At 41.3% G+C, this 23,503-nt stretch overlaps 1 protein-coding gene across 1 annotated transcript in view; it reads right to left on the reverse strand.

The window, feature by feature from the left end:
- The window catches only part of ENPP1 (ectonucleotide pyrophosphatase/phosphodiesterase 1), a 69,247-nt gene extending 59,067 nt beyond the window's left edge, over positions 1-10,180 (reverse strand). Inside the window, exon 1 of the mRNA XM_065931334.1 lies at positions 9,941-10,180. Within this exon, the coding sequence (XP_065787406.1) occupies positions 9,941-10,180 (240 nt within the window). The remainder of the gene's footprint in view (positions 1-9,940) is intronic.
- Between the last annotated feature and the right edge of the window lie 13,323 nt (positions 10,181-23,503).

Here is a 23,503-nt window from a genome sequence, read left to right on the forward strand (position 1 = left end):
CTTTCTTGTACATTGATTAGAACTTATACCCATACATATTTTTGTAAATCTATTCATTGGTCCTTTGGAAAATATTGGTCCACTGAGCTATGTATTCTTCCAAACATTGACACATATCATTACAGCCTATGAAAAAGTCATATCCCTTATTATCTCCATCGAGTTCATCAAAAAATCTTTAAGGATTGGGATGCTATCAAACTTACAATGGCAGAATCAAATTCTCCAAAATTTTAATTTTTACCTAAAAGGTTGGATTTTATTACAGGTAGCAGGTACCTTACTTTGTTTCCCTGGAAGTGACAAGCTGACACTATTCATTTTTGAGAAAATGTGGGCCAAACACCCAAGTCTGAATAAGCAGTTTGTCAACTGCTCTTTCAAATAAAAATGATATTTCCCTCCCGCCAAAAAAAGGCAGCTGGTTCAGCTCACAACTCAAATAACAACACGACTGCTTTTCCTCCAGAAACAACAATACTTCAGTCTGCAGCAGATGTGCTAATGGCAGACTTCCAATTGTGTCACACAGAATACCAACAAGGCAGGTAATTTAGGTTGATATAATGAAATCTGCTCTATCGAGGACATTTTTACTGCTTCAGTACATGAAACTGGCTTTTCTGGTTTCAGTTGCAAATGCAGGAGGACATGTACAGTTGGTACCACTGCCCCCATTCCCACTGAGGTGCAAGCAGTTTTCACGCTTGGTCGCTCAGTCGCCTCCGACTCTCTGCAACCCCATGGACTGTAGCCTGCCAGGCTCCTCTGTCCATGGGAATTCTCCGGACAATAGTACTTGGGTTGCCAAGCCCTCCTCCAGAGGATCTTCCCGACCCAGGGATCAAACCCAGGTCTCCCACATCGCAAGCGGATTTCTTACCATTTGAGCCACCGGGGAAGCCCAAATAATGTCTATCATTGTTCCAATGGTTTAGACACATAGTCCCTCTGAAAGGCTCTCAGGGACCCGTCAGAGATCTACAGACCACAGTTTGAGAACTGTTGCTTGAAATATTTTGGCTGAAACTCTGCTACCTGTGTTGCCTTTTGCCTTGAAATATATTTATCCAAAATCACTTACAGGTAACCTGGAATAATAAGAAACTATTTGGAAAAAAAAGTCTCATAATAATGGTTAAATTTATTTTATTGTATCACAGCATCATTTAAAAAACTGTTGAGTTTTTTCAGTTCTCCCTCTCTCTTCAGAGAGACAAAAGGCTCCAGATGCTTGTTAATGCCGAGAAGTGTATCAAAGGAAGATACCGGCTCTGAGAACAAGCTACTTTCTGAGGACTACTTCCTGAAAACCAAGACAGAAAGATCTTTAAAGGACTCAAACCATGGCGGTAGGATATTTGCACCTAAATCTATGTCAAGTCCTAAGAAATGGTGAGAAATGACTGACCCACAAATGAGATATGCTAGCGAAAATTGACTCACCCCAAAATGACTACCACGACTCTATTTTCCTGTTCCAGTGCATCTAAAGATGTACCAAGAAGGAAATTCAAATTAAGAAGAGGAAAGTCACTTTCCCCAAAATTGGTATACATTGGAAGCTCACATGATTATTGACTTCCCACTGATAAGAGGAAAATGAATGGGGGAGAGGGGGTGTGTCATTAGTCCAGAATAAAAATCTGTAGTTAAACGTCCTTTGAGTTATCATAGTCCTCTACTCACAAATGATGTGACTTTTGCCTGTAAATTTAACCCACTGTTTCTATAAGTGGAGTAAATGAACCAACTATATCTGAATAAATTGAGGTACTTGTATAAAAGATTTCTTGGGTCCCTTCCTATCTTAACCTGCTCAAATTGCTAAAACAAAGTACCACTGATTGGGTGCCTTAAGTAACAGAAATGTACTTCTCGCAGCTGTAGAGGCTCAGAAGTCCACGATTAAGGAACTGACAGATGTGTTTCCTGGTGGGGCTACGTTCCTGGCTTGCAGATGGCTGCCTTCTCACTGTCTTCACACCGTCTTTCCTCTACAGATGGGCATGTTTGCTCAGATCTCCTCTCTCTCTCCCTCTTTTAACAAGGACATGAATCCCATCATCAGAGATTCATCCTCATGACCTCATGTAAATCTAATTCCCTCTGAAAGGCCCCACTTCCATAAACACACGTGGCTGGGTGGGCACTTCAACATATGAATCTGGATGAGACAAAAACCTCCACTCCACAACAATTTCATATCTTCTAAATCATAATGTCTGGGATTGGAGCCCAGGAGTCTATGGTCTTAACACCTCCCGGCTGGAACCTATGCACCCTAATGAAGAACTCATTCACTTCTGCAAGCCTCAGTTTCCCTTTTCTGTAACCATACTTTCCTATTTCAGAGGGGCTGATATGACAAGGGTCAATTAAAAAGAAATGAGAAAATGCTTCTGAAAGTGCAAGGTGCTATATGAACATAATCATCTGAACTTTTACCACCTACTCTTCCACCAAACATTATTCCCAAAGTGGGAAGATAAAATGAAAAGTACTACTGATGCTATCTGAATTCTTGTCATCAAATCTGAAATAACTAAAATACCCAGGAACCAGAATGTTCTAGTTAAAATTTATCAGAACATTCTGGTCATTCTTTTGAAAAGCTCTTTTAAATATATTATTATAAAATATGGAGAAGATTTATACAGTCAGCAAAAACAAGACTGGGAGCTGATGGTGGCTCAGATCATGAACTCCTTATTGCCAAATTCAGACTTAAATTGAAGAAACTAGGGAAAACCATTAGACCATTCAGGCATGACCTAAGTCAAATTCCTTATGATTATACAGTGGAAGTGACAAATAGAATCAAGAGGTAGATCTGATGGAGTGCCTGAAGAACTATGGGTGGAGGTTCATGACATTGTACAGGAAGCAGAGATCAAGACCATCCCCAAGGAAAAAAAAGGAAAAAAAGCAAAATGGTTGTCTAAGGAGGCCTTACAAATAACTGTGAGAAGAAGAGAAGCGAAAGACAAAGGAGAAAAGGAAAGATACACCCATTTGAATGCAGAGTTCCAAAGAATAGCAAGGAGAGATAAGAAAGCATTCCGCAGTGATCAGTGCAAAGAAATAGAGGAAAACAATAGAATCGGAAAGATCTCTTCAAGAAAATTAGAGATACCAAGGGAACATTTCCTGCAAAGATGGGCTCAATAAAGGACAGAAATGGTATGGACCTAACAGAAGCAGAAGATATTAAGAAGAGGTGGCAAGAATACACAGAAGAACTATACAAAAAAGATCTTCACGACCCAGATAATCACGATGGTATGATCACTCACCTACAGCCAGATATCCTGGAATGCAAAGTCAAGTGGGCCTTAGGAAGCATCATTACAAACAAAGCTAGTGGAGGTGATGGAATTCCAGTTGAGCTATTTAAAATCCTAAAAGATGATGCTGTGAAAGTGCTGCACTCAACATGCCAGCAAATTGGAAAACCCAGCAGTGGCCACAGAACTGGAAAAGGTCAGTTTTCATTCCAGTCCCAAAGGAAGGCAATGTCAAAGAATGCTCAAACTACCACACAATTGCACTCATCTCACATGCTAGTAAAGTAATGCTCAAAATTCTTCAAGCCAGGCTTCAACAGTACATGAACCGTGAACATCCCGATGTTAAATATGGATTTAGAAAAGGCAGAGGAACCAGAGATCAAATTGCCAACATCCGTTGGATCATCTAAAAAGCAAGAGAGTTCCAGAAAAACATCTATTTCTGCTTTATTGACTATGCCAAAGTCTTTGACTGTGGGGATCACAATAAAGTGTGGAAAATTCTTCAAGAGATGGGAATACCAGACCACCTGACCTGCCTCTTGAGACATCTGGATGCAGGTCAGGAAGCAGGTTGTAAATGGACATGGAACAACAGACTGGTTCCAAATAGAAAAAGGAGTATGTCAAGGCTGTATATTGTCACCCTGCTTACTTAACTTAAATGCAGAGTACATCATGAGAAACATTGGGCTGGATGAAGCACAAGCTGGAATCAAAATTGCTGGGAAAAATATCAATAACCTCAGATAAGCAGATGACACCACCCTTATGGCAGAAGAGAAGAAGAACTAAATAGGTTCGTGATGAAAGTGAAAGAGGAGAGTGAAAAAGTTGGCCTAAAACTCAACATTCAGAAAACTAAGATCATGGCATCCGGTCCCATCACTTCATGGCAAATAGATGGGGAAACAGTGGAAACAGTGGCTGACTTTATTTTTCTGGGCTCCAAAATCACTGCAGATGGTGATTGCAGCAATGAAATTAAAAGACGCTTACTCTTTGGAAGAAAAGTTATGACCAACCTAGACAGCATATTAAAAAGGAAAGATATTACTTCGCCAACAAAGATCCATCTAGTCAAAGCTATGGTTTTTCCAGTAGTCATGTATGGATGTGAGAGTTGGACTTTAAAGAAAGCTGAGTGCATAAGAATGGATGCTTTTGAGCTGTGGTGTTGGAGAAGACTCTTGAGAGTTCCTTGCACTCCAAGGCGATCCAACCAGTCCTTCCTAAAGGAGATCAGTCCTGAATATTCATTGGGAGGACTGATGTTCAAGCTGAAACTCCAATACTTCGGCTACCTGATGCGAAGAACTGACTCATTGGAAAAGACCCTGATACTGGGAAAGATTGAGGGCAGGAGGAGAAGGGGACGACAGAGGATGAGATAGTTGGATGGCATCACTGACTCAATGGACATGAGTTTGAGTAAACCCCGGGAGTTGATGATGGACAGGGAGGCATGGGGTGCTGCAGTCCATTGGGTTGCAGAGTCAGACCCGACTGAACAAATGAACTGAACTGATACTTTCTTCCCTTGGTAAATACATAACTTACCTCTTGTTTGATGTCAAAGGGTTTTCATACTGGGTCAGCCTTCTGAATATCAGTTATTGTTGCACAGAGCTTAGACTAACAAGGGTAATCTATGTTCTGCTTGGTGTCATTTGCTAAAAGGTTTCTTGTTTATTTTTTGTTGTTTGGGGTGTATTTCATGGTTGATGGAGGCATGTTTATGTTAACCACAAGCAGATCTCTAATTACAAGTTGTATTTCAAAAGGTTTTTGTCCCGAAGTTGTTTGAATGTTGAAGTGGCTTTCCCCCTTCCCTCCACTCCAAAAAGCCATGAATCATGATTAAGTTCTTTGGCTTCTCTAAAATGTCCATTATAAAGATGAAATACATTTTCTATGTCTTAACAGTGACACAGATAGTTGGCAATGAAATTTATCAGACTCAAAAACAAAACTGAATTTAAAACTACTTTCACTTGCCTTTAATACTTAAATCTGAGAAGAAAAAAAAAAAGGACTACCTGGAGGAAGATAAGAAGCTGATTTAAAAAATCCATAAATGTTATAAAAAGGTTATTGGTCCCAGTTCTTTATTATAGAAAATGTATGAGGTCTCTCAATATGGTTCCAGAGAGTCTCTTCAGAGTCATGATTAGGATGCGATGTGGCAGGAGATGGCAAAACTGAGAGCCTAGAGGTAGCGAAAAAGCGGAGGGAATAGACTGGAAAAACACAGAAAGGCTGAAAGGGCACCTGTGTGTTCCTAGGAGGCCACATGAAGTAGCAACAGCTGAAATATCAATGGTGAGAGAGAGGAAGACTAGAACCTGATTCAAACCAGAAGGAAAGGAAGTCATAGAAAGCAACGCTGAAGATAACAGATCCCTAAAAGAACCACATACAAATGGAAGCTGGGATGTGACATCAAAGTCACAGAAGAGGCCTTGGCATAAGCAAAGGAGATTCATTTGTACCTGAGGGATGACCTTACTCGTGCCCGCGGGAGCACCATACCTGGGCTGTTTCTTTCTAACGGCATGGCCAGTGGCTAGATCTTGATGCTGAATCCAAGTTATCATGAAGGCCCTCTGGCCTCTTAGGTATGCTGACCTTAGTTGGGAACTTTTGTTTGTCGTTCATTCACTGCCTCTTTTATCTCACTAAGCGCTAAGTAAATGACATTCCCATTTTGATCCTATCCCTGAATTGATACAAGTGTCATCTCTATTGCACGCTTAGTCACTCAGTCTGGAGAAGGCAATGGCACCCCACTCCAGTACTCTTGCCTGGAAAATCCCATGGATGGAGGAGCCTGGTGGGCTGCAGTCCATGGGGTCGCTAAGAGTCGGACACGACTGAGCGACTTCACTTTCACTTTTCACTTTCACGCATTGGAGAAGGAAATGGCAACCCACTCCAGTGTTCTTGCCTGGAGAATCCCAGGGACGGAGGAGCCTGGTGGGCTGCCGTCTATGGGGTCGCACAGGGCCGGACACGACTGAAGTGACTTAGCAACAGCAGCAGTCTCTCAGTTGTGTCCAACTCTTTGTAACCCCACAGACTGCAGCCCGCCAGGCTCCTCTGTCCATGAGATTCTCCAGGCAAGAATACTGGAGTGGGTAGTTATTTCCTTCTCCAGGGGATGTTTCCAACCCAGAGATCAAACCCAGGTCTCCGGTATTGCAGGCAGACTGTTCACCATCTGAGCCACCAGGGAAGCCCAATCAGTGCATTTATATTTGGATTCCTGACTTTCAATCGACTATATGAGTACACAGCTGTGTATTCAGTCTTCCTAGCTTACCCTCTTCCAAGTCAAAGTGTTACTCAGTCTAAGTAAAAACGTACTACATTCATTCAACCAAAAGCTGACACTGACAGTGAGGTACCGTAGGCCCAGCAGTAAACACAACAGTCTTGCTGAGTTCCTAGAAACCTTGAGTACATTTTATTAGAACATGTGAAACAAAACACCATAAAGGGGAAACAGGACACATTTCTAGACCCTAAGATGTGCTGGTCATTTTTGAAATAAAATGCTCAACTATGGCTGGGCAGATATAAAATTTTACAAACCAAAAAGCAATGTCAATTTCAAGTTGGATTACCAGCAGAGCTCTATCTTGAGTATTCTCCAGGTGGTAGTCTGGAAATAAGATGCTGTGTTACAAGAAGGGAGAGAGAAGCTAACAGAATTAATAACTTTCACACTAAAATTTCTGATCAACAAGTGGCAACTTGTGCCACTTACAAAGAACTCTTTCATCAAAAGGTGAAAGTTGTCTTCACTCACCACCACCCACACACAAGGCCACCTACGCGCACACACAGGTATATGTATTCATAAGGACAGCAAGAGGTCACAAACACAAGATGATGCTGTTGAAGAGCGAACTGAAGAATGGAAAAGGGTATTGCAATGTGGTTGAAAACCCTGCCAGGGAACAGGAAAGCTATTTCAAATTAATGTCCAGGCACAACCTTAGTGGAAGCAGACATTTCAGTTCAGAACTTAATGTGGGACCTGAAAAAGCACTCCGATCTAACGTATCTACTGAAGCATATATTTGTTTGACCTCCTGGAGTTTCCCCCAGCCTGGCTCAGTGCCTAGGCATGGGTACATCCACAGACCAGGGCCAACGTCTCCAGAGCAGAGCCTATGGTCTGCTTAGGGGTCATACGTGGAAAAGCCAGGGCAGGACTGTGCCTTCTGCGTGCACTCCCCCTTCCCTCCAGCATTCAAGTGTATCTGAAGCACTTTCAGAAGAAATGAGACAGTCCCGTGGCCCCTGCTTATCTCTCCGGAAGGTAACTCTTGTGTTAATCCTGCTAGATGAAAACCGAAGACACCCTCAGTGGTTGGGCTCTCGTAATCCCAACTTCAGATGCAATTAGTCAACCTATTTCTTCAGCTTTATGAAAACAGTGCAGATGTTCCACTTGCTGTAATTGCAGCTTCTCTCTAGAAGACATGCCCCAGAGCTCTTGGGTGACAACTGTCAAGCTCCTTTTGGAGACTTTTCCCGTTAGAAGTGCATCACCTGGGAAAGTCTAGAGGAAGAAGGATACGGAAGCACGGAAGGGAAAGAATGGATGCGTGCATCCGCGTCTGCCAAGTCACTTCAGTCGTGTCTGACTCTTTGCGACTCTAAGAACTGTAGCCCTCCAGGCTCTTCTGTCTGTGGGATTTCCCAGGCAAGAATACTGGAGTGGGTTGCCATTTCCTCCTCCAGGGGATCTTCCCGACCCAGCAATCAAATACCCATCTCCTGCACTGGCAGGGGGATTCTTTACCACTCAGTCACAGGGTTTCATTTTCACCTGAAACCATTAATTAAGAGTTTCAAAAACACAGCAGTGAGTTTGGGTATATATTAATGGCCCATTGTATTTCCTCAAAAGACATGAAGTAAGAATTCTTTTCAATTCAACATGTGTTACAGCAAAAGACCCCACCTAAAGGTGTTAAACATTCTCATGACTGTCCTACTTGTAGCAATATTAAAGAAATTTCCATGTCAAAGCCCAGAGTTGTATCAACAGAGTAAAACAAAATGCTATTTGACCAGCTGATGGCAGGTGTCAAAGACTGAAATTCATGCTCCAAAGGTAGATCTCTGCTGATACCTACTGTGGATTTATAGGTAAATGAATAGGAAAGATTTTAAAACTGAATTTAGCAACTGGCAAATTTAGCAAACTTTTAAGACTGCAGGTAGAAGTGATTTCACATGGGAGTTACATACAGATTCAATGTACAATTATTGAATGCCTGAGCCAAATTGAAAAATATTAAGTAACAGTGTTGCAAAAGCTAAGGTTTCCCTCTGAAAAAAACAAAAATGGTGACTCAAAAGACTAAGTTCTCCTAAGTATCAGGTGTTCTTAAACAGTGAGATATGATGCAAAATATATCTTGAGATACAAACATTTATGTGGTTTGAGACACTTACTCTTTGAATCTTAGGCTTATTTTGAAGTACTAATTATATGACACCATCTCTTTAGGAAAGTTGGTTCCTCAAAGCACTGTATCATTTCCATGACACCCAAAACACAGTGAAAAAGGAAAGTTTATGAAAGGAAAGATTTCAAATATCAGAAAAGATGTCCTCCACACTGCATTGTCCAATCATAAAACCTTAAGTGACAATATAGTTTAAGGTGCACTTTACATGGAAATGTCACTTCCACATAATACAATAAAATGATTACATCTCCTTGTGGTTTTCAAATTTACTTCCCTACATACATTAATTATTCCACCAGACCCTCACAATAGCCCAATGTGATGCACACGGAGATGATGTCCTCATTTTAACATTGAAGAAACTGAGGTTTGGGGAAAGTTATAGGAGGCCCCAGCAATTAATAAAGGCCATGAAAGCAAGAACCCAGGATTCTGGGTCCAGTACTTCCTGCCATAGATGTGGAAGGGAAAACCACCCCCACATTTCCTGAAATTGATTGTGGATCCTGCAACTGTACCACCGAAATGGCAGAGGACCAGTGGGTACTTTTGGAAGAATGGACGACGAATCATAAACACTTCTTCACATTCACGTAACATGAATATTGATGGAGTTTCTGAACAGCTGCAAGGAAATGCCTAAGCAGAGTCAAGAGAAAAAGTACTTTCTAAAGTTCCTGATACAACTTAAAGAGTTCTATTACATCTTTCAAGTGGAATCGGTTAATATAAAGAAGGGATATCCCCAAAGAGGTAAAAAATTACATTAAAATTTTAAATAAAAAAAAATTTTTAAAAACCTTGTCGATCATCCTAAAACCGACAACTTTCAGGTTGGTCATTTTTCCCCACGAACGACCTTGTACTCTCTGGGGGAAAGCGGTGGGATTTCTAAAGATCAGGATCTTTAACAGCCTGGTTTCATAAACAGGTTCCTTCGGAGCATCAGTAATACCAGCGAGAGTGAGCTATTTCCCCGAGAGGAAGAGAAGGCTCGGTGGTGATGAGCACGGATAAAAACCCGCAGAGGAGAGCCAAAAGGCGACGAAGAGCGGCACACAGCTGTCTCTCTCCGGGCCCCGGGTGCTGACCGCACGCTCGCAGCGCAGGAGCGGGCGCCGCCCTCCCCGCCCTCCCGCGCGCCGGGCCACGGGGACCTACCAGCGAGAGCACTTTATAGGTGTTGGGGTCCTTGGCCGGCCGGGCGCGCGCCGCCTTCTCCAGCGGCTCCTCCCCCAGGTCCATGGGGGCCAGCAGCGACGCGGCCGCCTGCGGCTCCCCGGACGCTTCGGCGGCGCGGCCGGAGCCCGGGTCGCGGCCGTTCCCCGCCAGGCCCTCCCGGGGGCCGCGCCCGCCCTCGCCGCCGCGGCTCCCGCCCCCCGCGCAGCCGTCCCGCTCCATCGTGGCCCCGGGCGCTCGGGCCCCGCCGCCCCGCCGCGCCTTTAATAGGCTCCGCGCCGGCCCCGCCCCGGCCCGCCCGCCGCCGCGCCCGCCCCTCGCCGCCAGACCCTTGGCTGGGCGCCCGCCGCCCGGCGCTGCGAGTGAGGGGAAAGCAACCCAACGCCCCGGATTATTTGGCTTCCTGTCTGATTTCGGGCACTCAGCGTGTCGGTTATTTTGGGTCCTTCACGTGGGCGTGTCTTTAACCTCCCCCTCCAAGCCTTGCCTACCTCGCGCCTCGGGCACCGTCCGAACACTTGCAGGAATCGCCCTGCGTGGCCTCGCGGCGCGGGCTGGTCTGGAACTGCAGCGTGTGGTCTGCAGAGGGCATGAGATCATGGGGCCCCAAAATAGAGCGGGTGGACGGGGAGGATGCGGCCCGCCTGTGCGGCTTCTCAAAGGCGGGAGAGTGGAGTCGGGATGGACCTCTCTGTTTCTGGACGGACGAGCAGAGAGGCTATAGGGTACAGCGCGGGGGTGGGAAGCGACCCTTGTTTTTCTCCTACGTAGAAACAGACAAGAGTTTCCTGAATACTTCACGCTGCTAGAACTACCCAACCTTAAAACACCTGATTTTACAAATGCAGCAACATATATGAGGTTTAATTTTCTGCGATTTTCAGTGTTGGGGGTGGGGCTGCTGCTCTTGTGAAATATTTATTAGTGACTTTCTACATCGAAAGCTTCGACGTGTCGGCGCTGAGCTATCCTGAGGTTACTGCTACGGAAAAATTTAACATCTGAAATACTTTGATACTTTGCTTCAAACTAGGACATGAGCTGTAGGCTATAATTCTTGGTGGATTTTTATTCACCTTTGATTCTACAGCTTTTATACTTCCTTGCTCATCAGTTAGCAAAACCACACGTGTGCAGTCACGAGTGACTTTCAATACCGGAGCTGACGTTAGTGAACAGGGAAAGTTATACAATCCAATATCGATTAATTTTTCAATTCATTTTGATTTCAGGAATATATACAAATATATTTTTATTAAGAATGTATGCCTATGATATAAAGTGTTTGTTGTCCCCTTTAAAATAATTATCTTGGGACTCTTTCCATTTAGGTCCTTTGATTCATTCACTCATTCAATAATGAATCCTTCAATTCAGTCTCTTGGCTTTCAACAGTGCTGATGGCCTCCAACAAGATCAAAGATGAACAAAAGAAGATCTTTCCCAAGCGGCTCCCAGTCTGATCAAAGAGGAGAGAGGGCACTAAACAAAAAACTAAAGCCCTAATCATAGATGCATAATAGAAACACACATAGGATATTATGACAGTGGAAAGGGTAATGGACATCTGGAAGAAGTAAAGGCCTCAGAGCATGATTGAGCCCTTTTTTCCCTTCATTACCTTTGAGTCAGCTTACAAACCAAACCACCCAAGAGAAACAGGTTTCACTATTACATGGTCACACATATTTTTCACCCCAAACTTGGCTCTAAATTTTCCTTTGAGTGTTCCCAAAAGTCAGATGCAAGGACAAAGATTTACGCCATGGAGACTGGTCAAATGAGTGTCAGATCTTCTAAAAGCACCACAACAGAAACATTCCCAATGGCTTTGAACTTGGGAAAGCAAATGAAGTAGGTGTATTGTCTGCATCCCAAGTCAACAGATCATTTTAAAGATTCGGCCCATTGGTGGAGGGGACTGCATGGTCATGGACTCAAACATCCAGGGCCAGCAGGAACATAAAAGAGTGAGGCAGACAATGAATGTGAGTTTGTGCCCTGTCAAAGGTGGTGGCATTTACTCAGCAGGCTGCTGTGCCCTCTGTGGCCAGATAGTCAGATTTTTCAGGAGAAACAGGAAATTTAGATGTTTATGTGAATTCTCCAGATTGCAAAATTTTGTCTATGAAATTCAGAAAAACAATTTCTTTAAACCACTTTCAAGGCCAAACAAAACGTAACACATCTGCAGGGTGGGCCTGGCACACAGGCCACCAGGATGTGGCCTTTGCCTTATGCTCAGGCCTCGCCTAATGCTAACTGGGACTTTTATGGGTAACTATAAAAAATCCAATTGAAGCTCTAAAATCAGAATAAAACTGGATTGAGAAGGCCACTCATGTTGTTTAGCCACAAACTGAGCGATAGACAAGTCTAGCCTCCATCTTGTTTATATTCAACATAATCTGAGGGATAGCCTCACACACCAAAATGCAATAGGTCAAGAGACATAAAACTGCAACAAAACGTCTCCAGTTAGTGTAAAAGTGATCAAGCGATATGTCATCCTTAGTCCTAAACCGTTCTGCCTTGAATGAAGACTGTAATCTAGGATGGCAGTAAGGATGAGAGGGTAAGATCTGATGATTCCTTAGGTTGTATTGTACAAAAATATGTGAACACTCCCCTGGGTACCTGGAACTCTGGGATGTGATTAAGACCAGAACACCAAGTGCAACCAACTTGCTGTGTTTGGAACTAAGGCTTCTCAAAGTTGAGAAACAACTTTTCTCAGTTTTTAAAAAATGAAATATACAATAGAGTAATTATTTTAGCAGCTGCTCCAAAGCTTCTCCAGCTGAAATCCCTCCAGTTCCCCAGTGAAACACGGAAGACATCTAGGCCAGTCGAAAATGAAAAAAAAACCACAAGTCTCTTTCATCTTTATGAGATGTAGAAAGAATTTTTTTCCATGACATTAATTCATTTTTAAAGCTTTGTATGACATCCTGGTTTGTCTTCCTTTTTTTGTAAATGTGAAAATATTCCCTCTGGAAGAAGCTTGGATAACAACATGACCTTGTACAGAGTATAAGAACTCTCTGTGCCTTGGTTTCCTCATTTATAAACTGGAGCTACAAATAATACATAAAATTACACTATCTCTAAATGTCAATAAAATTTTTTACATTTCTCTAATTTTACACAAAAATTTAAATGGATCCTTTCCATATTTAAATCACCCAATCCCTACTCCTATAAGAGAACTAAATGCTTTAATTTTTACATAAATTGTGCATGGTTAAAATATTTAAATACTACTTAAGTACAAATGATTTAAATATAATCTAAGCATAATTTCTGGGAAGATTTGAGAGCCCCCACTGGATATTTGGATTTGCATATACGAAGGGAGAACCCAGGGTATCGGGAAGAGATACTGACTCGTCTGGGATGGAGGAAAAACACATCATCAGTCATGTAACAAAATCTGAAAGTGAATGCAATTAAATCATAGAAGCTGTGGGAAAATGGCCAGTGCAGACCCCACCTAAAGGGAACGGCAGTACAGGCTTCACTTTCTGGTTGTCTGCTATCTCTGCTACCCCTGTCCCCCACCCCACTGTCTCTTTTGTACCTCATTTTGAACAAAACCTGGGGTTGCCAAATCATCTGAATTCACGCCTGCCACTCTGCTACTTGTTTTCTCTATGCCCCGTATCTTTTTTTTGTCTTTCTGTTTCTTCTTCACTTCTTTAAACTTCTGTTTTAAATGTGCTTTCTTGTATCATGGTATTCCATCTGTTGAATTTTAGCTTTTCTAAAGTTATTTTCTTGGTAGTTGCTCTAGGGGGGCTTCCCAGGTGGCTCAGTGGGTAAAGAATCTGCCTGCAATGCAGGAGACGCAGGTTCGATCCCCTGGAGGAGGGCATGGCAACCCACTCCAGTCTTCTTGCCTGGGGAATCCCATGGACAGAGGGGCCTGGGGGGCTACAGTCCGTGGGGTCGCACAGAGTCGGCCATGACTGACTGAAGCGGCTGAGCAGGCAGGCATGCGCAGTTGCTCTAGTGGTTATAATAGAGCGCTGCTTCAGAGTGCGGTTGGTAAATGCCTGACCCCTCTTCTTGCTCCAACAAGGCCCAGGAATCCTTCAGAGTTGATTAAATTCTACCCCAGCTCATGGTAGGGCTGCAACCACTTCTGAGTACAGCCACATCTTCCATCGAAACATGGCCTAAACAGTTGGCCCTCTGAGTTAGGGTCATCGTATCTCTGACTAGGGCTTCCCAGGTGGCTCAGTGGTAATGAATCCACCTGCCAACACAGAAGACACGGGTTCAATCCCTGGGTCGGGAAGATCCCCTAGAGAAGAAAATGGCACCCCACTGGAGTATTCTTGCCTGAAAAATCTCATGAACAGAGGAGCCTGGTGGACTAAAGTCCATGAGGTTGCAAAGAGTCAGATACAACTGAACGTCTGATCACAAGTGACTAGTAAGTATCTCTGACTATATCACCCGCTGGGTAACTCTCCTGGCTCTCCACTGAGGTAACTTCGGCGTCCCCAGAAGGCATGTGGGAAGTTCAGTATTGCTCCTTTTCCACAGGAGAGCCAGTGCCTGCTCAGGGCTACCTCAGATTCTGACTGGCCACAATGTGTAACTGGTTTTCATTTGGAAGAAGCCCTTTCCGTGTGGATGAGGGGAACATTCTGCCAGCAGAGGCCCAATCAGAAAGTAGGGTGGGAGCATTTCTGCTTCAGGCATTCTACTCAGCCTACCTAATACTTATCTTCCCATCCAGGATTTCAGCTCACAAAAGGTCAAAATGTCATGAAGGTGTCTACCCGCGCACTTCAGTCTCCCCCTTCTGTTCCCACACTTCACAGAATCTGAGTCAACTTTCTCTCATTACAGTGTATCAGGGACTTCTTATGCATCATCTCCTGAGTTCTATATTCCCCTGGTTTACAGTACACTGAACTTTCAATTCTTTCAGGCCTCATTCTTAATTTGTTTGTGGGAGCTTAAGAAATTTAGAAATTGTTTTCTTTCTTAAGAGTATCTGTCTTTAAAATAGGTTTTACAATATATATCTTTGAAGTAGGTATTATAACTATATTTTTGCAGTTGAAAACTGATTAAAAAATCCTTTATATTTGTATATTACTTGTATAAAATATGTATATATTTGTATATTAGGCATAATAAAGCCAAGGCTGCCTGCCGTATCTTCCTCTGCCATCTCTGAGGCAGATGGACAATTTTAGTGGCCAGGTATTCGATCCTTCACAGAGGAAAAAAAAATCACTTAATTCACCATTCTTTTCAAAGTTATTATCCATTTTAACCCCTACAAGTCATGTAATCACATATAACATGTATATAGAAAAGATCCTGACTTTTTTTTTTTGATTTATTAATATAGGGCGTCTCATTTTTTCTGTTGATGTGGTCAACAAAGCTGCTTATTTAAGTGTGATCGTGGAAAACAGAGGACTAAGTCTGAGACAAATACTCAACCTTCTTTCTCTTTCATCTGAGAGAACATTTGCTACAAAGATACAACCATTGCAGGATAGGCTAAAATCTGGGAGACAGGAGGAATGTTGTACTGTGGGCCCCAAAGAATAAGAATGTCCTCGTCCTCACTGTGCCAGTGACATCAACCAGTTTGTCAGATGCTTAGGTCTGGCCCGATGTAGGAAAGATCTGTTAACTCTCATAGCATGGAGAATAGTGAGAGGGAAAATCTTTTCCTCTTTACACCTTAAGATACCTGAAACCAAAGTATTGGAAAGACTATATAAAAAGGGGGCATTAATTTTATTCCAGTATAAATTTCTAAAAGATAAAAATGTAAATATACACACATGTATAAAAACCCTCATAAATGCATATGAAAAAATATAGGTGATTGTAGAAAATTACCTCATAGCTCCTGGTCTTTCAAACAAACATTTTTTAGAAGGTTGAATAAATGAGAGATAAGTATGATCTTTCTTAATTTGTAAGAAACTTTATAATCATTTAAAGTTAATGATATTTTGAAACAGCAGACAGTTAAAAAAATGACAACTCAATTCTATTAAAAAAAAAATTACCAACTACTTACCAGAAACGGAAAAGCATATGACCAAGAAAACATTCAAAGCAATGCCCTAACTAATAATAGGAGAATTGGCAATCAAAGGAATCTTATATTACCAGTATAATAATATTAGACAAAACATATTAAAAGTGTTTCTTCATCATATTAATAACAGGCAGCTAAGAACTGTTATATGTAAGAGAAACAAAGTGAAGAATAGAAATTAATGAAATCAAAAACAGAAATAAATGAAGAATCTCAATGATAGCAGAAGATGTCTTTTTTTTTTTTTTATTAGTTGGAGGCTAATCACTTCACAACATTTCAGTGGGTTTTGTCATACATTGATATGAATCAGCCATAGAGTTACACGTATTCCCCATCCCGATCCCCCCTCCCACCTCCCTCTCCACCCGACTCCTCTGGGTCTTCCCAGTGCACCAGGCCCGAGCACTTGTCTCATGCATCTCACCTGGGCTGGTGATCTGTTTCATTATAGATAATATACATGCTGTTCTTTCGAAACATCCCACCCTCACCTTCTCCCACAGAGTTCAAAAGTCTGTTCTGTACTTCTGTGTCTCTTTTTCTGTTTTGCATATAGGGTTATCGTTACCAAGAAGATGTCTCTTTGAAAAGCTTAATAAAATTGACAAGCCTCTAGTTAGACTTCTCAGAAAGAAAAAGAGAGAAGTCACAAATTCCCAATATTGTGAAGCAGATGACACGAATACTGCAGATTCTACAAGCATCAAAATGATGACAGAATATTATAAACAGTATTATGGAAATTCTAGAAGGGCTAAACTGTAGTGACAGAAAGCAGGCCTGTGTCTGCCAGGATGGGAGGAGGAAACTGACTGTAAGCAGGCACACAGGGACCCTCTGGAGTGATAGAAGTGCTCTGCATCGTGATTTTTGTGGCTACATGACTGCAAATATCTATCAAAACTCTTGGAATAACAGACCTAAAATCAAAGAGTTCTGCTGTATGAAGTGTACCTCAATAAAGCTGATATTTAAAATTTTTTTAAAAAAATAAATAATGCAAACAGGGACATCTGGAAAAAGATGACTGGTCAAACATATACATTTACTTCCACTTTTCTCCTAAAACCACACTAAGCCAAAAGAGCATTTTTGTTTGTTTGTTTGTTTTTAAGGCATAAATCCTCAGGGGCAAAGAAAATTGGCAAGACATGACTATAATTACACAATAATTGGATGGAAAAACAGATGGACACTTGATAAATGCTTTAACAGACCAAAGAAAATTTAAACCAGAAGTAAAGAAAAGCAAGACGTAACCAGATATATACGTAAAATGGGCTACACCAGGTACTTCTGTTAGAGAATGTGAAGTCAGGACTAAAAAACAGACAAATTGGTTCAAAGTCTGTTTGAGGAGTAGTTAGAGGGCCAGATCCTCTTCCCAGTTCAGGCAATTGTGACTATCTCTTTCCACTTTGTCAGCAGAAACCCGGAGGTTTATTCTGTGGAGAAAATAAAACACAGCCTTTGGACTTTAGGACTCCAGAGCAAAAAGGCATGAAATTACCATATTAACATATTTGGTTAATTACTAATCACAAAAAATATATTTAGTATGAAAGATAGACCGCCACTGTGCATCGCTGTTGTTGTTCACTTGCTTAGTCGTGTCCAACTCTTTGCGACCCCATGGAATGCAGCATCCCAGGCCTCCCTGTCCTTCACCATCTCCCGGAGTTTGCTCAAACTCATTTTCATTGAGTCAGTTGGTGCCATCCAACCATCTCATCCTCTGTTGTGTCCTTCTCCTGTTCTCAATCTTTCCCAGCATCAGGGTCTTTTCCAGTAAGTCAGCTGTTCCCATCAGGTGGCCAAAATACTGGAGTAGCTGTGCATACTGAATGCTAATCCATCAACCCCCTGGAACACACATTTATTGATTACTTACTGTATACTAAGGACTGTACTAGAAGCATTGGATAAAGAAGAAAAACAAGAATGGTTCATCCTCATGAGAAGCTCCTAGCCAAGTGTGGAAGCCAGAAATATTCACTAACTGTAACTGTAATATGGTATGTTGAAAGCTACCAAAGGCTGGCACAATGTGTTGGGAGCCCATAGAAAGGTGCCAATCCCAAACTGGAAGGTTATAGTCCTAATGATTCTTATCACTTACACCTCCTGGAGTCCACTTTAGAAAACCTGTTCACTTGAAAGCCACTAGAAAATACAGCCCCACACATCCTGGAACATGGCCTTGCTCTTGTGGTCACAACTGATTTGATCAGATGCCTCACAGAAATCCAGCCTGTCCATTCACTCAGCCATGACTGGGGTTTTCTCTGTCTTGAGCGCTGAGGTTTGTTATCACTTCAGAATTTTGCAATCAGAGCTGAAAAGTCATGATGCTGACAGTGACCACACTGAACACTGTGCAAGGTGAGTCAGCAGAGGCCTGTGGTAGGGACAGAAAAGGAAGCATGGAGTGTGCACTTGGAAAGAAGCAGAGTCAGGGAAAACGGTGACGTGACTTCCTTACATTCAGCACCCCCTCCCACAACCTCCGTGACCCAGCTTTACTTTACATGCTGTCTTTGGATCTTCCCTGTGGCTCTGTTCTCAAGAATGCCCCTCATTTGGGCCATAATTTGATTTTAGTGGGTTCCTCTACTTTCATACGTAAAGACTAGAACAGGGATCATGGAAACTTCTTTTATTAGTCTATAACATCCAAGGAAAGAGTCAGACAGAGAATGAGAAGGATGATATTTCAGGATTAAGGGTCCGTCCACATGAAACCCACAGGCACAAGCAGTGTTCTTGTGATGCACGCTCTGGAGTCTGCAGTGAAGCCCAAGGCAGCGAGAGAGAGACCAGGGATTTACAACTGGCTTCCAGGAGCTGAATAGACACAGTGATGGGGTGAAATAAGAGTCCAGCCATATCTTCAAGTCGTATTTCTGCAACTCAAAGAAAGCTAGATAAGTTTACTGAAAAGTTCAGCAAGCCAATTAAAAGACAGAATGAGCTGTGACGTTATGGTTCCAATAGAAAAATTTATAAAAGTATTGCTGTGTGTAAGTATTCTGTTTAGAAAATTATTTCAACAGGGAAAAGGTGCTTTCAAAATCTTCATTGTCTAAATTCATTTTAAGAAATTAAATGTAACAATGGAATGGTATTCAATCACAAATCTCAAACCTTCTATGTGAATCTAATATCAAGTAATTCTGAGTCCTTGCTGTTACCAAATTGAGACTCAAAATGGAAGTCAACTTTACTCTAGCAGAAAAATAATTAATTATCCAGAGATCCCCATATTATTGAGATTATCATACTTTATTCTAAAGAAAAATGAAAGCCTTGAACTTGTAATTTCTATTAAAGTGCTCAAATTAAAAAGAACAAATCAAACTTTTCCCAAAAAATCTATGAATAATTAACTTTGCTTACTTCTAGTCATATATTCTTGATTTTGGAAATCCTGATAAGAATTTGTAAAATTTATACTAAAATTTTATTAATGAAATGAAATCAAAGTGAATATATGTTTAATATGCATGAATACTAACTAGAAAGATTATTAATATATTTTTGCATCTGAAAATTTGTTGACTTATTCTTTCTTTATACACATTCACATGTATACATACATACATGTATCTTTATATCTCTACATATTTGTATATTGCACCACAATAGGCAAGAATTCAACTATAAGAAGGAACATATTTGAAGGAGCACATAACTTTTAGTTTCTGAAGTCACAATCAAGTTTTCAACAAACTGGAAATAATCAGCAAATAGATCTGCTCTGGAATAGAAACCAGCAATAATAATGTTAACCATCATTTTATTAAATACTGTCATATACTGGTCAGGGTTCTGGGGACTTTAGTCATTCATTCACTTTTTTACCTCTTTATTTATTTATTTGCTCACAGAATATTTGTTGAATCTCTTTGAGCCAAGAGTTATTCTAGGCTCAGGGTATATGGGGAAGAGACTATCAGTCTTCTCAAAGAATTTGAGTCTAGAGAAGGGAGATAGATATTAATCAAGTTAGTACTGAGAACTGGAAGAAAAAAGTGATAATAAACACTACGGTAAAGAAAAATAGTATAAGAGAGCAGAATATATAACTGGAATGGCTGACTCAGTCTGTAGTAGGAGTGGATCAATCTGTAGTAGCATGTGGTCAGCAAAGGATTCCCTGAGGAAAAAATGCTTGCACCAAGGTTTGAATGATAAGGAAGAGGTATTAATAGAAAGGATACCACAGATCCAGATGACTCTGAAACATGACTTTTGTTGGTTGTGTAAGATCTGTGCATAGGAAAAAATGAGATAGATTGACTATGAGTCATAAACTGGAAACTATTTGGACATTCAGTTTTGTGGATTCCCTTCTATACATGAGAATAAGCCAAAATCCCCCAATATTGCCAGAAACTTTTTGGGAAGCATTGGAATTGACAAGATTTTTTTAAAAAAAAGCTTAAAAGGGATAATAACAACAATATACATTTGAAATGTAATTCAGGTATGTACATTTTGAACATAGGAAATGGTAAATTAGGAAATAGATTCAAATGTATTTTTTGAAAATAAGGGACATCCCAGTATATATGAAGGAATACATCTGAAAGGAGAGCCAAGAAGAAAGCAAATTGCAGAATGATGCTGAGGAAGGAAATCAGTAAAGATATTTTTTGCTTTAACTTCTGAGACACTGTAAATAGCAAGTGATCTATAATAGATTATGAATTTCACGTCTTTTCTCCTCAGTCATATACAGTTACACTTGCAAAGACATTTCGTCAGAATGCAAGTTGACAAAATGAAAAAATACTGCATAAAAAATTCATCCTGGTTATTTTTACACTTTCTTCAGAGTAGAGATATTTGAACCTTGTAAGTCACAAATTATAAAATGTATCATAATTTTATGCCCATAAATGTTGTGTCTTTCAAGATGGGGTACGGGGCCTCTGTGGGTCACGAGGTTAGCCGTGGTCTGTCTGTCCGCAGGGGAGCTTGGAGCAGAGGCTGCCGTGTGAGCAGAATGGGTGGCCCTGCCCTCTAGCAGGTGTTGTCCTGGAAACACGGGATAGTACTCGCGAGCAGAGATGAAAAGAACTTTAAGGATTCACTCAAGCATGCTCTCCCACTCCCTGGCAGTAAGCCATGACTGGGACTGGATGGGAAACAGCTGCTGGTAACAGACCTGTCTGGCAAAGAATCGAGAGATGCTTTTTTTGAGCAAAAGCTTCAAGCCACTGATATCTCTAATAGACATTGATACAAGTTCAGTGTTGTGTCCGACTCTTTGCGATCTCATGGACTGTAGCCCACTAGGTTCCTCTATCCATGGAATTCTCCAGGCAAGAATACCAGAGTGGGTAGCCATCCCCTTCTCCAGAGGATCTTCCCAATCCAGGGATCAAACCCAGGTCTCCTGCATTGCAGGCAGATTCTTTACCATCTCAGACACCAGGGAAGCTCTTTAGTTTTTAAAGATCCTGGCAAATGGCCCTTTACCTGGAGTAAATGAATTTGCTCTGACTTAAGCAGTGCATAAGTGTTCCAGTTCCCAACCCTAACTTCTCAATTTAACAGTTAAAATAGCCTACTATAATTATGAACACTGTTATAAATGGCTTACATACATTAAATCACTTAATCCTCAAAAACCATAAGTGATAAATATGATTGTTATCATCACCATTTTACAGATAAGGAAACTGAGGCAGGCAAAAATTAACAAATATGCCCAAGGTCAGTCAGTCAGCTTTGATTTCCAGGACCCACACTTTTAATTCCCACGTTTCATGATTCAGGTTTACTTATGCCTGTCTGTTGAGTGAAAAAGGGTACCTCATTGTACTGTTTGTTTGCATTTCTCAGATAATGAGTAAGATTGACATTCTTTATATAAGAGTTTGCAGTTCTTTTTTTCTGAGAATTGACTGTTCTTTTCATTAGTCCCCTTCTCTACTGGGTTGTTGGTATTTTTCTTACTGACCCATCATATAGTCAAGATCTTTTGACTTTACTTATGACTCTTGATTATGATTTTTTCCCCAAGCAATGTGTTATTTTATGTAGTTATATTTATTGATCTTTCATAATTTCAGAATTTTATATCACACTTCAACAAATCTTCCTTCTAAGCTTTCTTTTTTAAATTCTCCAATGGTGTTCTAGTAATGTTTTCATTTAAGGTTTTGCATTTCACTTTTTGACCCATCTGAAATTTATTTTGGTATGAGATATGGATTCTATTTTTTCAAATGCCTACCGACTTTTTTTCCAGAACCATTTATTGAATACTCTATTTTCCCCCTGCCTATTCTAGGTACCATTGCTGCTTAATAAACCACCCCCAAATTAGTAACGTTAACTAAAAAGCTGCTTTATTGTACTCACAGGTTCTTTAAGTTAGGAATTCAGAAATGTCAGAGCAGGAAAGGCTAATCTTTGCTCCATAATGTTTGGGGCCTCAGCTGGAAAGACTAGGGTGACTGGAAAGCTGGGGTAACTAGACAGCTGGGGCCTGGAATCATCTGAAAGTACTTTCACATATCAGTTATTAGCTGGCTATTAGCTGGGACATCAGCTGAACCACTGGCCAAAATGCCTGTTTGTACTCTCTCCATGTGTGGACCTGGGCTTCTTCAGAATTTTGTGGCTGAATTCTGAGAACAAACTTGCCGGAAAAGCTAGGCGGCAGTTACTGAATTTTATGACCTGGCTTCTAAATCATGTACTGTCACTTCCACATTAGTCACAAAGGCTACTCCATGTACTGCCTAAGAAGTCAATACAAACTTGCCCCTCTGTCTAATACAAAAGGTGTATTCCTAGAGGAAATAACCCCCAAATGAAACAGGGAGTGGCAAAAACAGACCTTTGTAAGACTGTCAGTGTTCAAAAGCAGAATGAATGAAATCTAATGAATAATAAAAGAAAAAATAGTTTCAAGGAACAGAAACACAGACTCCACCTCAGAAGTAAGGTGTCAAAATCACATTATACACACACACACACACACACACACACACACACACACACATAACTGTTCCCAGTTCCTAGTGATAAGAACACTAAGAGTATCTCTTGTTCTAATATTTGGTCTTTGACCCTGGGCCAGAGACAGTGTTCCTAAAACCCTAGTAAATTCCAAAGAGATAAGAATACTAGGAGCATCTTTTATTCTAAACAGTTAACTCTGAGTGGGCTCCTGGATGGGGGCTTATCATCAGAAGGACCAAACAGTGATTAGAAGCTTGAAATTTTCAGCCCTGCCCTCCTCACTTCTTCAGAAGGGAGAAGAGCTAGAAATGAAGTTAATAATTGATCATACCTAATGTGAGGAAGCTGCCACAAAGTTTAGGGAGCTTCTAGGTTAGTGAACTCATCATTTTTCAGATGGCACCCCACCTCTACGGGGACAGAAGCGCTCAGGATCCTCTCAGACCTCACCTTATATATCACTTCATCTGGTTGGCTATCTGTAT

The sequence above is a fragment of the Muntiacus reevesi genome, chromosome 3 (genome assembly GCF_963930625.1).
Source record: "Muntiacus reevesi chromosome 3, mMunRee1.1, whole genome shotgun sequence".
NCBI lineage: Eukaryota > Metazoa > Chordata > Mammalia > Artiodactyla > Cervidae > Muntiacus > Muntiacus reevesi.